We start from the raw sequence: 18,510 nt of genomic DNA, 5'->3' as shown, positions 1-18,510 counted from the left end.
AACGTCTACAAGCAATATGAATGCTCCCGAACTAGATTTCAACTGTCTTAGATAAGGGTATGAATACTTATGCAATGGAATCATTTTCAAGTTTTTAATTTTTAATACATTTGCAATGATGTTAAAAACCTGTTTGCTTGTTTTTTGCTTTGCCGTTATGGTGTATGGTGTGTCGATTAACGTGGAAAAAAGTAATTTAAAGCAGCAACGTAAGAAAATGTGAAAAAAGGGGTATGAATACTTTTGCAAAGCACTGTATGTTCATAAAGGCATTTCTTATTTAAACACATGCCATCTATTTATCCACAATACAAACACATGCAAACATTTAAGCATATTATAAAAATGATATGAATAAAGAATAAAAAAATCACCTCAGGATCTTTTTGTCATCCAGCAGTCTGTTCTGGGTTGGTCGTTGAGGGGTTGCATTTGTAAAAGCATAGTATTTGTGCAATAATTGTCCCTACATTTTAACTCTGTAAAACTAAACATAGTCACAAAAACTTTAAACTGAAGTTTATTAAACCTCTTGACAATAAATGAAGTTTGTTTTCCAGTACAGTGAGTGTTCATCTTAAAATATAAAAATGATTCTTTACTTTGTAAAACACTGCTAAAACTGCTTTTCTTACTTAGATTTTTTTTGTCTTGTTTCCAGCCAAAATATCTAAACATTCTTAAATGAAGAAGGATTTTCAAAATTAAAAAACAAGTCAAAATTAAGTGAGTTTTTGCTTAGAACAAGCAAAATAATCTGCTAGTGGGGTAAGCAAAAAAAATCTTTTTTCAAACAGAAAACAAGATTATTTTTCTTACCCCATTGGCAGATTAATTTGCTTGTTTCAAGCAAAAACACACTTAATTTTGAGTTTTTTTTAAGAAAACAAGACGATATTTTTTACTTGTCTAGAAAATCTTCTTGATTTAAGAATTTTTAGATATTTTGGCTGGAAACAAGACAACAAATCTAAGTAAGAAAGTATTTTTTGCAGTGAACTAGTAAATATTTAACAGCAAAAAGGCACAAAGTATGAGCTGAAGGTGGACATTTGTACAATTAAACTACATTTTAGCTTTTACTCGCTAAAAAACTATAAACCATGTAGTAGATTGTATGCAATAGGTTTTTCATCAAATTGTAATCATGTTGATAACTTTTATAGACATTTATAAATATGAGCCCACATATTAAAATGTGACACTGTCCACTCCTCAGTGCTTCAGCTCCGAATAAATCAGTGTTCACCTTTTGTTTTTTGCATGTACAAACACATTTATTGCTGGAGTATTGATGTACAGTACTTACACTGCTGAACACACCAACAACCTTCAATCACAGATACGTGTTCTCAATAACCACGTCTCTAGTTTCATCAACACTGTGCGACGCTGAAGAGCAGGATTTCTCCTCCTGGACACAAACATGACTTTTTGTCTTGGGATAGTTGGTTTCATCCATCTGAGGGGAGCAGCAGAGCTTCTCTGCACACTCCTGCCCACAGCGCAAACTGCAGGCTGATCTCACTGGACCTGGCTCACCGCTGGCCGCCACATCACTCCTGATGAACTCTGGCTGCACGGTGCTGTGGTTGATGCCAAAAGTGGCCAGCACTTCTTTGATCTTCGCCATCAGATCTTCATACTGCACGGCGTTCAGCCCGTTCGGACAGTGAACGTGCAGTGATGCCACCATTAGCGTGTCTGACAGCTGCCACACATGCAGCTCGTGAACTGACAACACGCCTGGAACTTCACTGATGCACAGTCGCACCTGACCGACGGAGAGATGCAGCGGCGTCGCCTGGAGCACCAGCAGCCCGTAGCGGTGCAGTTTCGGCAGGGCTGTGGATAACAAAACCAGCACAAAGACTGTAGAAAAACCTGAGTCCAGATAGACCAGGAGGTGACAGTCTGAGTGAGGCCGATGGCAGTGCGCTTTAGACAACAGGAGAATCAGACCATTAGTCAAAATGAGGATTGGACCCAGAAAGTCTTGGATCACACTGATGGAGCCGAGCTGCTGTCGTCTGAACTTGGATCCCTCAGGAACACACTTGGTCACTGTTGGGTTAAAAATAACGTAATGTAGCTTGGCATGATGAAATGTAGGAATCATATCCATTTTTATATATCCTTTATCGAAAGTCAAAAGTGTGGAATAATTATTAGGGGTTCAAGCGTGTAGCACTAAAACCCTACTGTAACTGTTAGAATGGCCAAGAATCAGCAAGCTCCACATAAAACTGATCGGGCAGACCAAACCGTAAATTGTAGAGACTTGAAACTTGGAGGGACGGTAGTACTCATGCCGTCTACAACGTCACCAAGGCTTACCCCAATCGGCCTGACAGGGGCGCTACAGCAATCAAAGTACAAAATGCTTATAACTCCTAAATCGTTCGGTTCGTTAGAAGCTCAACTGTCTTATTTTACTGGAATCCTTGGCTCACACCCATAGACTGTAAAAGATGGACAACGCGTCTCCGCTTCTTTCCACTATAGAAAAGTGAAGCCAAAACAGCTCAATATGGCCGCTACCATCTTGGGGGAAGTTACGTCATTTGGAGCCAGAGCATGCGCAGTAGAGGTTCGTTTGGAGCCAGAGCATGCGCAGTAGAGGTTCGTTTGGAGCCAGAGCATGCGCAGTAGAGGTTCGTTTGGAGCCAGAGCATGCGCAGTAGAGGTTCGTTTGGAGCCAGAGCATGCGCAGTAGAGGTTCGTTTGGAGCCAGAGCATGCGCAGTAGAGGTTCGTTTGGAGCCAGAGCATGCGCAGTAGAGGTTCGTTTGGAGCCAGAGCATGCGCAGTAGTGTCGTGAGGCGGAGCCGCGGTGTCAAGGTCCCGCCCAAACTCCCGCAGACCCAATCGCACGATCACAATCATGACACCACACCCCGTTTTTATAGCATCAAATAACTACTTAAAAGCAAACTTATTAGAAAAACGAACACCTGAGCATGAATCAGCATTATAAGAACTACCTCACACGATGGAAATCACCTTTGGAAAAAAATTATTTGCCGTGTAATTCGATTATTTAGTTTGGCTCACGTCCCATTAGATTACATGGAGAGGGCGGGGTTTATGACCTATACTGCAGCCAGCCACCGGGGGGCGATCGAAAACTTTTGGCTTCACTTTTCAGGACACCTACGGCACACTTGCTCACACCTGACAAAATGCATGTCTCGGATTCGTCCATTTGGAACCAAAGCAGTGCAGGAAGATTCTCCAAAGAGTGAATATCAATAATTATTAAAAATATAGCTGCAAGCAGCTATTACCGGGGTTCAAGCACTTTAAGGCATTTAAGCACATATGAAAAAACACACTACGTAGCAGTAACCATCTAAATCAGGGGTCCCCAAACTAAGGCCCGCCACCACATTTGGACCGGCCCTCTGAACAATGCCAGAGACATATTTTGATAATGTAATTTGAAATATGTTTTACTTATATCATGTTAGTATTTGATGATAAAGGTTGGCTTTCAAACTAAAATTTCCCTTAGTTATTAACATAGCCTAATTATTTGTTAAATTCACCAACAGAATGGTACATTCAACGTAATGTGTCATCGCGATCGAACACAGTGGACCAACACCAGCAGATGACATTGCACCCCAAATCATCACAGACTGTGGAAACTTAACACTGGACTTCAAGCTACTTGAGCTATGAGCTTCTCCGCCCTTCCTCCAGACTCTAGGACCTTGGTTTCCAAATGAAATACAAAACTTGCTCTCATCTGAAAAGAGGACTTTGGACCACTGGGCAACAGTTCATTTCTTCTTCTCCTTAGCCCAGATGCCTCTGATGTTGTCTGTGGTTCAGGAGTGGCTTAACAAGAGGAATACAACAACTGTAGCCAAATTCCTGACATGTCTGTGTGTGGTGGCTCTTGATGCCTTGACCCCAGCTTTAGTCCATTCCTTGTGAAGTTCACCCAAATTCTTGAATGTTGTTTTGCTTGACAAGCCTCTCAAAGCTGCGGTTCTCTCGGTTGGTTGTGCATCTTTTTCTTCAACACTTTTTTCTTCCACTCAACTTTCTGTTAACATGCTTGGATGCAGCACTCTGTGAACAGCAGCTTCTTTGGCAATGAATGTTTGTGGCTCACCTTCCTTGTGAAGGGTGTCAATGCTTGTCTTCCGGACAACTGTCAGATCAGCAGTCTTCCCCATGATTGTGTAGCCTAGTCAACCAAACTGAGAGACCATTTTGAAGGCTCAGGAAACCTTTGCAGGTGTTTTGAGTTGATAATCTGATTGGATTGTCTCCATATTCTAATTTGTTGATGTTGTGAAGTTGCGAATTGGTGGGTTTTTGTTAAATGTGAGTCAAATCATCACAATTAAAAGAACCAAAGACTTAAACTACTTCACTCTGCATGAATTAAATTCACAATTTGAGTTGAATTACTGAAATAAATGAATTTTCCATTACATTCTAATTTACTGAGAAGCACCTGTATATCTTTTGATAAGAAATTATAATTTGTCTGTCTGGTGCATAAAAAAACAAAAAAAACAAAACTATTCTAGCATTAATAAATACAGGTAAAATCATAATAAAATAATAATAATAATAATAATAGTTAGTCCGGCCCATGGAATTTTCTTTTATAAACCGACCCGGCCCCCCACTAAACAAAAGAAAATTATGTGGCCCGCTCAGAAAAAAGTTTGGGGACCCCTGATCTAAATCAATGATTTAAAAAAGCATTTTTGACAAATCCAGGTAATTTACCATAGAAATATTACGTTTTTTAAAGGTGACTGTTATAGAGCCAGCTGTGGTCAAATCTCCTTAAAACTTTGCATGCTTGTTTAGAATTACCTGTCGCATTTTCGGTTTCGTGAAGTTTTGAGTTGTCCTTTAGGCTTTATATTTATTCTGGGTAAATTTGGACACGCCCCTTTTCTAAATGACCCCGTTATAGCTTCCCAAAGGGTAAAGTTAATTTTTATATATATAATTATTGGCCTAGAGAGTCCAGAAAATTGCACTGCAGTGTTTTTTTTTCCAGATTGAGCGAAAAGCCTAGGACTAGTTTTACATCTTCTCAATCATTTAACAAACAATTTGATTGACAGCAGTGGTTCTAGATGCAAAGTTTGTCTGGAATGAAGAGTTCTTTTGTACAATATGAATATTGTGCGCACGTGTGAAAAAAATGTGCAATGTATAATCATTTACGCCCTTGAAAAATGTGATAACGCCCCCTCAGTATTGGATTTCTTTCAAATTTCATTTAGACCTTTGGGATTCTTTCTTGAGATACACGAATGTCCTTGCAGACACTTGTGGCACTTCGGACCAAGACTGTGCATACCAAGCCATTTTTTTCCCCTCTTATAGCGCCACCAAGTGGCCAAGCTCTGCATTTTTTCCCTGTGATCTCAGATTGAGCTCCTACATGAGTGTTTCAAACATTTTGGTGGTGAGTCGAAAGTTAAACTTTTTTTTTTCAATTATTAATATTCACTCTCCAGAGAATCTTTCTGCACTGGTTTAGTTCCAATTAGGTGAAAAACCTAGGACTAGTTTGCAAAAGTAGGTTTAAAAAAAAAAAAAAAAGGTGAAATACCCCAAAATTTCGCCAGGCTCACGATCTTGCCACTTGAGCCTGCAACTGACGGTTTAGGCGTTATGAGTGGTTTCATACTTTTGATGACTGTAGCGCCCCGGTCAGGCCAATTGGAGCAAGCCTTGGTCACATTGTCAGCAGTGTGAGTACTAGCATCCTTCCAAGTTTCAAGTCTCTACGATTTACGGCTTGGTCGACACGATCAGTTTTACGTGGAGATCGCTGATCCATGACCATTCTATTAATTACATCAGGGTTTGAGTGCTACACGTCTGAACCCCTAACTTCACTGTCACAAAAGGACACCAAAACATCAGAATGGGGCAAAAATACAGTAAAAATAGTAATATTATGAAATATTACAATTTAGCTGCTTTCTATATGAATATATTTTAAAACAGAATTTATTCTTGAGATGCAAAGCTGAATTTACAGTATCATTACTGCAGACTAGAGTAGTGATGCTGAAAATTCAGCTTTGATCACAGCCTGTGACTGTATTTTTCATTTGGCTCAAATTAACATGCTCTCACCAGTGGGTTTGGTGCAGGTGAAGTCACACGGTTCTTCTGGAAGTTGCTCTACAGGCTGAATAATTTCCTGAGAACTTTCGCCGATACTGGAATTAGACTTTTGAGAGTGACTCGACTGAAGAGGTTCAGTAATGCCGGGGTTTGGTAACTCAGAAGAGCAGTCCTGGGAGTCTTGATCTGGATCCAGAACACTAGATGCTTCAGGGTTGCAGAACATCAGTGCGTCATCCTGGAGAGCACTTCCTACAACACAATGATCATTAAGATCCTCACAGCCATTCTGCATTATTGACCACAATAAAAAAAACAGAGCACAGAAAATTTTAGGCCACAGAATGTGGAATTGCATCACAAAAAGGAATGCAGAACTGTCTTTGGGATTACAAAAGCAGCCCACAGCTCATCATTGCACAACCAAACTGATCATTTCTTCCAAAAATATTTTCATTTTTAGTTTTTAGGGGTCTTTGGTGGTGTAAGGTTTTTGGTTTGGATTTTGAGTGAATTTATGAAGACATTTAGCAGGAAAAGTTGGCATCATGTGCAACCTTCACAGATAAGATGTACCTGCATGTATCTTTCTCAGGAAGTGCCTCAGTTTCTTAAAGGGATAGTTCAACCAAAATTGAAAATTCTGTCATTAATTACTCACCCTCATGTCGTTCCAAACATGCAAGACCTTCGTTCTTTTTCAGAACACAAAGAATTTCAATGATGTCCTTACTGCCTTTCTGGGCCTTTAACAATCTTTTTTAAGGTTCCTGACTATTGCACTTTATAGAAGGACATTAAATACTGTTTCAAGTTAAGCAATACTTTTACCTGTATATTTTCTTCAAGCTTCAACTAAAAAAGGGGAAAAACTGAATGACACAACTGACCAAGTATTCCACACAATATATGGTTCTATTCAAACACACCTTTGCTTTTTGGTGTAGAATGAGGGTCACTTTGTGTCATACTCTTGCTGGTCCCATCAGCAGTTTCATCAATCCTTCTGCTTCTTCTTCTCCAGATCAATACAAGTACATTGACTACCAGACTAGCTCCTCCAACAACAATAGACAGGAGTGGGTGTTGAATAGGTTCTGGCTGCACGAGATGTGTGAGAATCTCCAGACTAATCGAGACACACTGAGATGCCATGAGTAGAGCTGAGATCAGGATTCCAAAGGGCTTGAGGCGCATCCTTCTGTAGTCCTCAGCATATGGAGGACTCGGACCTTCTAAAGCAGAGATGTTTGGAAGAGATGGACCAGCATTTGTGGAGGTATCAGGTGATATCAAGGGAGAATTAGGATGGTGTTTTAATGCTGATAGAAACAGATTTATGAAAATGTAGATTGTATGGAAACTGTCCACTGCGACGAGGAGGGATCTGCAGATTTGGCCGACTACAATTTCAAAGACCAGGAAGCCCAAGGTTAAGAGTAGCACACAGATGTGGGCAGAGCTGGATATCCTCGCCATCGCACCTGCATAATAACAAGCAACAATATGTTTAAAGTCACAGTTAAATCAAGGAGCGCTTCTAGCATTTCTTCACCGGAGCACTCTTTTTGACACTGAATTCCAAGAAGATTGCAAGATGAGAGAAGAAAGTCTCAGAATTGTATACTCAGAGAAAGAGAAAAGAAGAAAAAATCCGATTCTTGTTATAGATTAATCGGGTCCGCCCACAGTGCACATACAACTTCAGAGGGTCATGTCAAATTACAGCACTGAATGACGCATTTCTATGAACAAAATGCATCTAAAAATAGTGGAGGAAACAGAATGAGATGCTGCAGGAGAGTTACGTGATCCGAGCTGCCCAAAATATGAGAATTCTTTATTTTAAACTTTAAGCTAATAGCGTAATGGCTTGCCCTGTGAGGTGCTTTGACAGATTCATTTGCATCCTCAGCATGAAAATTTTCGGTTTATGGTCATATCCTTATCTGTAAATGTCACAAATTCACGCGAGCATTTCGATTTTTGCATAAAAGTCCATTCTGACAGCCTGTGTTAAGTTTAAATCTTTACTGAATGAGCGTGTCAGACAGCCGGAGCACAGAGAGGGACAAATAATACTAAAACATTCATTGTGCTGAAATATGTCGTTGAATGTTAAATTTGGGTTTAAAGACAACATGCAGTGCACATATTTATGGAGAGTAGGAACTGTAAAGGGACAACAGCGTGTAATTATCTGATATACAAATATCAGACTCTTCATAGCTGCCTTTTATATAAAGAAATGACAGTAAACGTGACTTTGAGCAAAGTGAACGCGTGTTCCTGCAGAACATTCCTCTCACTTGTTGGTTAACAGTGAGTTTGTTTTTATTCATCTTTATTATTCGTATTAGGCTATTCTTTTCATTTTAGAGATATAAACTTTGTTCACTATACAGTGCTTAACAAATGTATTAAAACAAATGTATGTAAGGTTTTTAACAAATTATGTAAGGTTTGTGCCACTGCTGATCTATACTAACAGTATTGGTGATTACCAAAATCATTTTTTAGTTTTCTGTATTGGTTAGTCCTTCAATGTGCAATAAGCTTTTTAGTTACAGTAGGCTTTTTCTAATGCTAGAATTGTTGCGGTTATCTATGAAAAAAATTGTCAAGTGCTTTATAGTGTTTTTCCTCAGATATTTATATTTTCTTTTTATTACGACCGGTGGTTTAAAAATTTTTCATAACATCCAGTTGGCACGGGATTTAAGCCAATTAATCGATTAATCTGAAAAATAATCGACCAACTAATCGATTATCAAAATAATTGTTGGTTGCAGCCCTAGTGAGATGTAAACATTCCAAAAGTAGGAAAACATGAGAGACAAAATTCTGAGAAAAAAAGTCAGAATTGCAAGATATAAACTTAAAATTTCGAAAAAGTATATAAAAAAAAGAAACTAAGAATTCCAAGAAAAAAATATAATTGTGAGGTGTAAAAAAAGAATTGCGAGATGTAAACTCAGAATTAAAAAAAAAAAAAAAGTAAAAATTGAGAGAATTCCGAGAAAAGTCAGAATTGCAAGATATAAAATCAGAATTCCAAAAAAAGCAAAAATTGCAAGTAAACACAAAAAATTTAATTGCAAGATGCAAACTCAGAATTCTAAAAAAAAAATAAAGTCAGGATTGCAAGATGTAAACTCAGAATTCCAAAAAAGTAAAGATTGAGAGACAAAATTCTGAGAAAAAAAGTCAGAATTCATAAAAGGGTAAAATTGCAAGAAGTAAACTCAGAATTTAGACAAAAAAAATAATAATTATTGTGAGATGTAAACTCAGAATTCCAAAAAAAGTAAAAATTGAGAGAATTCAGAGAAAAAAAGTCAGAATTGCAAAAAAAGTAAAATTTAGAGAATTTCCGAGAAAAAAAACACAGTAAAAATTGCAAGTAAACTCAGAAATCCGAGAAAAATAAATAAATTGTGAGATGTAAACTCAGAATTCTATGAAAATAAAGTCAGAATTGCAATATGTAAACTCAGCATTCCAAAAAGTCAAAATTGAGACATAAACTCAAGATTTAAAAAAAAAAAAGTTTCAATTGGGAAATGTAAACTCAAAAATTTGAGAAAAAAGTCAGAACTACACGATGTCAACTTAGAATTAAAAAAAAAAAATTTAAACTGTGAGAAGTAAACTCAGAATTCTGAGAATTTTTTTAAATTATTTTCTAATTCCAGTAAAATAATTCAAGTCAGAGTCAGAATGCAAGATGTAAACTTAAAAAAAAAGTACAAATTTAGACAAAACTCAGAGGAAAAAAAGTCAGAATTGCAATATAAACTCAGAATTCCAATAAAAGTAAAATTTTGAAAAGTAAATAGTGAGATGTCAACTTAGAATTCCAAGAAGATAAAGTCAGAAGTGCAAGATGTAAAAAGAAAAAAAAAAAATGTAAAAATTGAGACAAAATTCAGAGAAAAAAAGTTTCTGCAAGATACAAACAAATTCTGAAAAAAGTAAAAATTGCGAGAACTCAGAATTTCGAGAAAAAAACTGAATTGTGAGATGTAAACTCAGAATTTCCAAAAAAATAAGTCAGAATTGCAAGACGTAAATAAAGCTGCTTCATTGCTGATACGACAGAAGACATTTGAAAGTTTTGTTTCTTAGTATAATAGATTGCAGGTAAACATTACCCATCCATCGCCATTTTTGTTTAACGTCTTATGAAGTTCTGTTCTGGTGCAATTTAGTGCATGAGTTCAAACAAATCAAATTTAACTGTGAACACTTTCTAACCTTTTGCAAACGAGTTTGACTGATTAGATCAATAATGATTCATTCACTAATCACTAGTTCTGATCATAGCACATTATTTTTTAAAAAATGACTTGATTATGAAATAATATTAGAAAAAATAACTCACATCTCAATTTCTCAGATCAGTGTATATATCTAGATTCACCAGCGAAGCCTCTGGTTAAATCCAAAGTAGACCTGATGTAAATGCGTTCCTTACTTACAGTGATTAAATGAGGGGGAGGGAAATTGTGTTTATTTCTTCTATTTCTTCCGTAAATGTAGAGAGGTTTGCCGTAAAAGAAACAGGGCGCAAACACGAGTCGAGCTGAATACTAAGTGTCAAAGATGTGGCTCGGTTGCCATGACCTCTATCAGGACTTCAGCACATTCAGACTGTACGAATCAACAGAATGCTCTTTCTGGAAACACTCCAACCTGAACTGCAATAAAAACCCTGGACTGGAGAAAAAAAAACCACTAAAGCAGCAAGTGACTGTACAACAGCCAATGCATAGCTTTAATTATATTGTGCTTATAGCCTGGAATGGATAGAGAGATATAGTAAAGCCTTTATGCTGGCTTAAACATGTCTTGGTATTAATACTTATAATAACTGACACTAATAAGCAGTTGGATTTATGTTAAGCTTAACAGATCAGTAGCTCACATACATTAAATATATATGAATAAGGGTTTTTTTCACGATTTTTTTTATAGCAATTAAACACATTAACTGCAGTAACTGCTTAATAGCCCTCAAATTTGTACTTCCTTTTATTTTTGATGGTTTTAATAACATATTGTGTGAAGAGTATTATATATGTTTAGTAGTAATTAATTATAACTAAATATAGATATGTATATATATATATACAGTAGTCAACATTCGAAGTGGATCAAAACCTTTCATCAAATTTGTCCTAAAACCAAAAAGAATACCCGTTCTTATCTTAGGTCAACTTTGATGAACTTTTTTGATCCACTTCGAATGTTGACTACTGTATATATATATATATATATGGTGATACACTTCAGATGTGCATTATTTTTTAATAATTCAAAGGATCGGAGCCAATTATTCCACTTACAATACAGTTACATCTCATTGTTCAGATATTATTTAAGACACTTGTCAGGATTTTGTCCTTAAAATGCTCTTGGGTGTAGGACTAATTTCTTACGTCTCATCCTAGGCTTCCCTTGCCAATTCTAAAACATCATTTTAGAGCAGTGTTGCCAAGTCCGCTATTTTCCTGCGGAATTGGGTTACTTAATGGAGAAGTCCGGTGTGATATTGACCTAAAGTGTGTTGTTGAATCATGATACTGAGTGTGAACTTACCCTTCATATCTCATCTCGGCTTGTCCACTGCAGTCCGAAATCTGGCGTTAGTTAGCCGATGCTAACAACAGGTTGTCAATGAGGGTGAATAGGGCATCGGACTAGCCATGTAAATAAATCACTGTTTTACACCATTTACGAGGCACAAAGTAGCGCCACACTTCATTGGTAGACTTCCAAGGGCCCTGACATTTAAAACGAGACATTGAGAACTTTGAAAAAGCACTGGTAGTTTATTTACAAGAAGATTTATACAGACATCCCCCTTAGTGAAATTACCGGTTGCCGCCATCTTGAATTTAGTCACGATAAGTCGAGTGACGAGCAGGAATTAACTTATCAGGTTATCAACTTATCAGGTTGTAGTTTCCTTCCTGCTCGTCACTCGACTTATCGTGACTAAATTCAAGATGGCGGCGACCGGTAATTTTAACTTTTTCAAAGTTCTCAATGTCTCGTTTTAAATGTCAGGGCCCTTGGAAGTCTACCAATGAAGTGTGGCGCTACTTTGTGCCTCGTAAATGGTGTAAAACAGTGATTTATTTACATGGCTAGTCCGATGCCCGATTCACTCTCATTGACAACCTGTTGTTAGCATCGGCTAACTAACGCCAGATTTCGGACTGCAGTGGACAAGCCGAGATGAGATATGAAGGGTAAGTTCACACTCAGTATCATGATTCAACAACACACTTTAGGTCCTTTAATGTTGTTTGCCGTTGGTTGACGCGACCTCAATAACGTAATATTTAGCCCCTGGAATGTTAATTTTACCAGAGGAACCCCACCAAAATTTGGGAAATTGGGTGGGTTTTGTTGTGAAAACCAGGCAACCCTGTTTTAGAGCTAGTAATTTTGCTGTTGCAGGCAGGGTTGCCAGGTTTTCACAATAAAACTAGCCCAATAGCGTTTCGAGGGGAGTTCCCCGGTAAAATCAAGGTTCTCCTGATAAAATTAGCATTGCAGGGGCTATTTTTATATATATATTGAGGTCGCTTCAACTCGTGTACATGATAAACAACCCACAGCAACAATGTTCAATTTCACGGGAAAAACGTGGATTTGGCAACACTGGCTGCAGGCTGTAAGGACCATAGACATAATAGAGATAGATGCCACATTGGCTGCTGGAAACGAGAAATGCGGCCGCCGTCTTGGACCGGGCATACTCTGGAATTGATTACATCGCGTAGCAGCAGCAGAAGTGAGAGAACATGCCTGAACGGGACACTGTGTAGGATATTCCTGCTCCAATCGGCGGACCATCGAAACAGTCCTTTTTCAGGGTTTTTAGTGTGTGTGTGTTATATGTGTGTGAGTGAGAGAGAATGAAATACTCCAAGTAGACTCTAATGTAATATACTGTTTCTTCAACTCATTAAAATACCTTTACCGTCACTATCTGTTTCTGCTTCTCTATCATATTTATAGTGTGTGATTTGCAAAATTCCTATCATAGCCTACACCTCATATGGTTATGGTTGCGCTTTTGTCCAAAGTGACATAAATACAAAACAATATAATACTTAAATTTAACAGGGAACAACAGACTGAGATGTTGGTCAGATTATAGCTAATAAGGAGAATAGCAAAAATGAACAACGTCAAATCAGTCAATAGCATAATGAAATAAACAATGAAAATGAGGGAAAAAGCAATGATAAACAATGTCAATTCAAGCAAAATATTAGTGATGTAACGTTTGACATCGAAGCTTCGAAGCTTGTATCAAAAAAACGAAACATCTCACAGTGAAGCACTGTACCGGAGCTTGATTCGTTTTGCCATAACCACCTGACCTGTGACGTCCGAAGCTTCGTTTTCGCACACAACCACGTGACTGCTTCATATTCTGATTCAAATAACGCGAACTCCTTGCGCAGGTTTCAAGTGTCATTCCGTTTTTGTTAAGAATACATCATAATACGAATAAATCTGTACATGTGTAGTTTTGTGCATGTTAATTGTGTAGTTATCCTTGCTTCACAAGCACTTCTAATTAATAATAATATTAGTCAACTTAACAGTTAATTTACTTTGAACATATATGCCTACATAAACCATGCTTATACTTTTAGAGTTTTATAAAAAAAAAAAAGAAGTTTATTTACAGATTAATTCAAGTAAAATGACATTTTTATTATTATTTTTATTTCTGACGGTTTTCGTAGCACAAATTGACGTATTTGATGAAACTGTCCAAAATCGCTTTGAGATCTGGGACGCGCAAAGGCAACTTTTTCCACCTTTGACCACAAGATGTCATTAGTGTGCAACGTGTTGAAAAGCTTCGAGTAATGAACCTTTTTACGATAGAGTTGAGGGGAAAGCTTTAGTGCTTCGAAAAGCTTCATTTTCCCATCACTACAAAATAAGAGCATGGTAAGACTACATTAAGGAGAATATCAGTAATGAACAACAATGTCAAATTAATAAACAGCCAAATGAAAACAGAATAAAACTATACAAACCATAACGCATTAGAAGTGCTTATTGAACTAAGTCCATGTTGTAAGTCTTTAGACCCTCTTAAAAGACCCAGTACTATCACAGGAACGGAGATATTCATTATATTACTGTAAAGCTCACTATCAATATTAAAATACGCCAAACCATGTGTCATGTATCACAGCTACATTTATGACCTTTGCAGCAAAAAAAAAACCGCATGAAAATCAGATCGGTATTCCGTGAGGTACTGTATGATTAGGCCTAATTAAATGCGTTGACAGCTCATTACACCTGCCAAACAGATTACACTGAGTGGAGCGGGTGACCGGTCCAAGATGGCGGCCCCACGTCTCGTCAGCGCCAGTAGGGAGTATCGGTCGGTGCACTCTCTATATACAGGTCCTTCTCAAAAAATTAGCATATTGTGATAAAGTTCATTATTTTCTGTAATGTACTGATAAACATTAGACTTTCATATATTTTAGATTCATTACACACAACTGAAGTAGTTCAAGCCTTTTATTGTTTTAATATTGATGATTTTGGCATACAGCTCATGAAAACCCAAAATTCCTATCTCAAAAAATTAGCATATCATGAAAAGGTTCTCTAAACGAGCTATTAACCTAATCATCTGAATCAACTAATTAACTCTAAACACCTGCAAAAGATTCCTGAGGCTTTTAAAAACTCCCAGCCTGGTTCATTACTCAAAACCGCAATCATGGGTAAGACTGCCGACCTGACTGCTGTCCAGAAGGCCATCATTGACACCCTCAGGCAAGAGGGTAAGACACAGAAAGAAATTTCTGAATGAATAGGCTGTTCCCAGAGTGCTGTATCAAGGCACCTCAGTGGGAAGTCTGTGGGAAGGAAAAAGTGTGGCAGAAAACGCTGCACAACGAGAAGAGGTGACCGGACCCTGAGGAAGATTGTGGAGAAGGACCGATTCCAGACCTTGGGGGACCTGCGGAAGCAGTGGACTGAGTCTGGAGTAGAAACATCCAGAGCCACCGTGTACAGGCATGTGCAGGAAATGGGATACAGGTGCCGCATTCCCCAGGTCAAGCCACTTTTGAACCAGAAACAGCGGCAGAAGCGCCTGACCTGGGCTACAGAGAAGCAGCACTGGACTGTTGCTCAGTGGTCCAAAGTACTTTTTTCGGATGAAAGCAAATTTTGCATGTCATTCGGAAATCAAGGTGCCAGAGTCTGGAGGAAGACTGGGGAGAGGGAAATGCCAAAATGCCTGAAGTCCAGTGTCAAGTACCCACAGTCAGTGATGGTCTGGGGTGCCATGTCAGCTGCTGGTGTTGGTCCACTGTGTTTTATCAAGGGCAGGGTCAATGCAGCTAGCTATCAGGAGATTTTGGAGCACTTCATGCTTCCATCTACTGAAAAGCTTTATGGAGATGAAGATTTCATTTTTCAGCACGACCTGGCACCTGCTCACAGTGCCAAAACCACTGGTAAATGGTTTACTGACCATGGTATTACTGTGCTCAATTGGCCTGCCAACTCTCCTGACCTGAACCCCATAGAGAATCTGTGGGATATTGTGAAGAGAAAGTTGAGAGACGCAAGACCCAACACTCTGGATGAGCTTAAGGCCGCTATCGAAGCATCCTGGGCCTCCATAACACCTCAGCAGTGCCACAGGCTGATTGCCTCCATGCCACGCCGCATTGAAGCAGTCATTTCTGCAAAAGGATTCCCGACCAAGTATTGAGTGCATAACTGAACATAATTATTTGAAGGTTGACTTTTTTTTGCATTAAAAACACTTTTCTTTTATTGGTCGGATGAAATATGCTAATTTTTTGAGATAGGAATTTTGGGTTTTCATGAGCTGTATGCCAAAATCATCAATATTAAAACAATAAAAGGCTAGAACTACTTTCAAATGTGTGTAATGAATCTAAAATATATGAAAGTCTAATGTTTATCAGTACATTACAGAAAATAATGAACTTTATCACAATATGCTAATTTTTTTAGAAGGACCTGTATGTCTATGGTAAGGACCCTTAAAATAACTGAAATCATATGTGACCCTGGACCACAAAACCAGTCTTAAGTCGCTGGGGTATATTTGTAGCAACAGCCAAAAATACATTGTATGGGTCAAAATTATTGATTTTTCTTTTATGTCAAAAATCATTAGGATATTAAGTAAAGATCATGTTCCATGAAGATTTTTTGTAAAATTCCTACTGTAAACCTATCAAAATGTAATTTTTGATTAGTAATATGCATTGTTAAGAACTTAATTTGGACAACTTTAAAGGTGATTTTCTCAGTATTTTGATTTTTTTGCACCCTCAGATTCCAGATATTCCAATAGATGTATCTCGGCCAAATATTGTCCTATCCTAACAAACTATACATCAATAGAAAGCTTATTTATTGAGCTTTCATATGACGTATATATCTTAGTTTTGTAAAATTTTACCTTATGACTGGTTTTGTGGTCCAGCCCAGGGTCACATATGTTGAAGTGATATGGACATGTAATGCGGTCAAGACCTGCATGAAACTACTTTTGCCGTGAGTTTTGCACGCTTTAGAACGTTCGTCAGCCAATCAGATTCAAACAATCGACAGCAACATAGTATATAAATGATAGATAGATAGATAGATAGATAGATAGATAGATAGATAGATAGATAGATAGATAGATAGAAAAATGGAAGAACTAACGTTACTTATTTTGTGACTTATTGTTTTCAGGTTTTTCTGAAAAACAAATACAAATTGAGACAAACTCAGAATTCCAACAAAAAAGTCGAAAACTGCGAGATGTAAATTGGGAATTCTGAGGGAGGAAAAAGTCAAATTTGCAAAATGTAAAATTAAAAAGACAGAATTGCAAGATTTAAAAAAAAAAAAAAAAAAAAAATTGTGAAGTGCAAACTCAGAATTCCGAGGGGCAAAATAGAATTGTGAGATGTGAACTCGGAACCAAGGAAAAAGTCCAAATTTAGAGATGTACGTTAGGCTAAAATTCTGAGGGGAAAAGTGTTATTTTTTACTTACTTCTGCAGTTAAAATAACGCTATATTGTAAAAACACAACATATCTTACTCAAACTGGTGTATAGATCAGGACTAGCAACATTTTACCTGTCTGAAGTTGTCCTGAGCTCAGGAAAGTCCTCACAGCTGCATGAGATGCTGTTCACAAAGTTCACAGAGTAATGAAGTGAGTTTGTATGCCTGTGGAGAGATCCGTCCGTTGCTGTATAAGCGCTATCATGTGAGGATCTTCTGTCCGCCAGAGCAGAGCGATGAGCTGAAGGAGCGCGGCACTTGCTGTTTCTCTGTAGACACAATTCACCTCATGTCCTCACGGCTCGCATTCAGAGCTCCAACCGATATGCAGAAAAAAAAATGTCCACGAAGGGAATTCACATGGAAAGGCTGTGGCTCTTTTTAACTCTCTCTGTGCCTGAGGGAATCCTCACATAGAACTGACAGAGGCCAAAAACCAACGCGTCACATTGAGTTTGACAACTGAGAGGCTCTTTAAAGCACTAAAACAACAGCAGGCCACAATCAAAACACTGCCTGAATGCAGCTCTTACCTGAGAGCAAAAACATCAGAGCTTGCACTTGTTTCATTTAACTTACACATGCTCCGGATTTAACATTTAACCGGTAAATCGGCAGGTTGATCAGTAATTGTGGAGATTGACTGTAACACTCTGATCTTAATGACTAACAGGAGTCAATGTAGACTACAAGTGACAGGAAACACGATTATTATTAATTTTTGCACCCGTGTTCGGTCCTGGTTTGATTAAAAAAAAGATGATGCCAGCAGCTGACTTTCAAACAGTTTACTGTTTTGACTTTTTAAAGAGAAAGAAGAATTTAGAAACAACATACGAATATACTAAAATAAAAAATACGCAGGATTTACTTAAATAAATTGCTATTGAATCTCAAATAATTACAGAGAAACAGCTTTTAAATTGTATTTTCTTGTAAAACATGCTCCAATAATCTATAACTTTGAAAAATATTTTTGTACAGTGTATAAAAACAAAAAAAGTTGTAGAAACAATTTTCATTTAGAAACTGCAGATACAATAAATGAATCATATATATTTTTACCATACATGGGTGCATATTCCAAGTCATTATATCTACATCCACATCTGAGGTCTCTGTTCTTATGTAAGAGCCAGTCACTGAGGATTACATGGAAATTCCTTCAAAGGAGGTTTATAATAATAAGCTCAAAGAGTCAAATACCTTGAAAATCCCTTCTATACAGCACCGAACATCCCAAAGGACTGCATGACTGAATGACTTCTACATAATGAAGAAGATGATTAAAA

The 18,510-nt window shown here is 37.7% G+C and overlaps 1 protein-coding gene across 1 annotated transcript; it reads right to left on the bottom strand.

The window, feature by feature from the left end:
* Positions 1-952: 952 nt before the first annotated feature.
* LOC141346212 (calcium/manganese antiporter SLC30A10) lies at positions 953-17,470 on the bottom strand. Its single transcript, XM_073851117.1, has 4 exons — positions 17,291-17,470; positions 7,046-7,600; positions 6,126-6,368; positions 953-2,064 (listed from the first exon to the last, which is right to left on the bottom strand). The coding sequence occupies exons 2-4, from the start codon at positions 7,593-7,595 to the stop codon at positions 1,337-1,339; spliced, it is 1,521 nt and encodes a 506-aa protein (XP_073707218.1). The 5' UTR covers positions 7,596-7,600; positions 17,291-17,470; the 3' UTR covers positions 953-1,336.
* Positions 17,471-18,510: the final 1,040 nt, after the last annotated feature.

This window comes from Garra rufa, chromosome 11 (assembly GCF_049309525.1).
Source record: "Garra rufa chromosome 11, GarRuf1.0, whole genome shotgun sequence".
Classification (NCBI taxonomy): Eukaryota; Metazoa; Chordata; class Actinopteri; order Cypriniformes; family Cyprinidae; genus Garra; species Garra rufa.
Note: the sequence above shows the minus strand (reverse complement) of the source record. Positions and strands in the feature narration are given on the sequence as shown.

Bases quoted from the DNA above. Each gene is read 5' to 3' on its own strand.
- LOC141346212 (XM_073851117.1), bottom strand. From the start codon at position 7,595: ATGGCGAGGATATCCAGCTCTGCCCACATCTGTGTGCTACTCTTAACC. The intron at 6,369-7,045 runs GTGTGTTTGAAT...ATTGTGTTGTAG, and splicing joins TTCTACACCAAAAAGCAAAG to GAAGTGCTCTCCAGGATGAC. The intron at 2,065-6,125 runs GTGAGAGCATGT...TTAACCCAACAG, and splicing joins CACCTGCACCAAACCCACTG to TGACCAAGTGTGTTCCTGAG.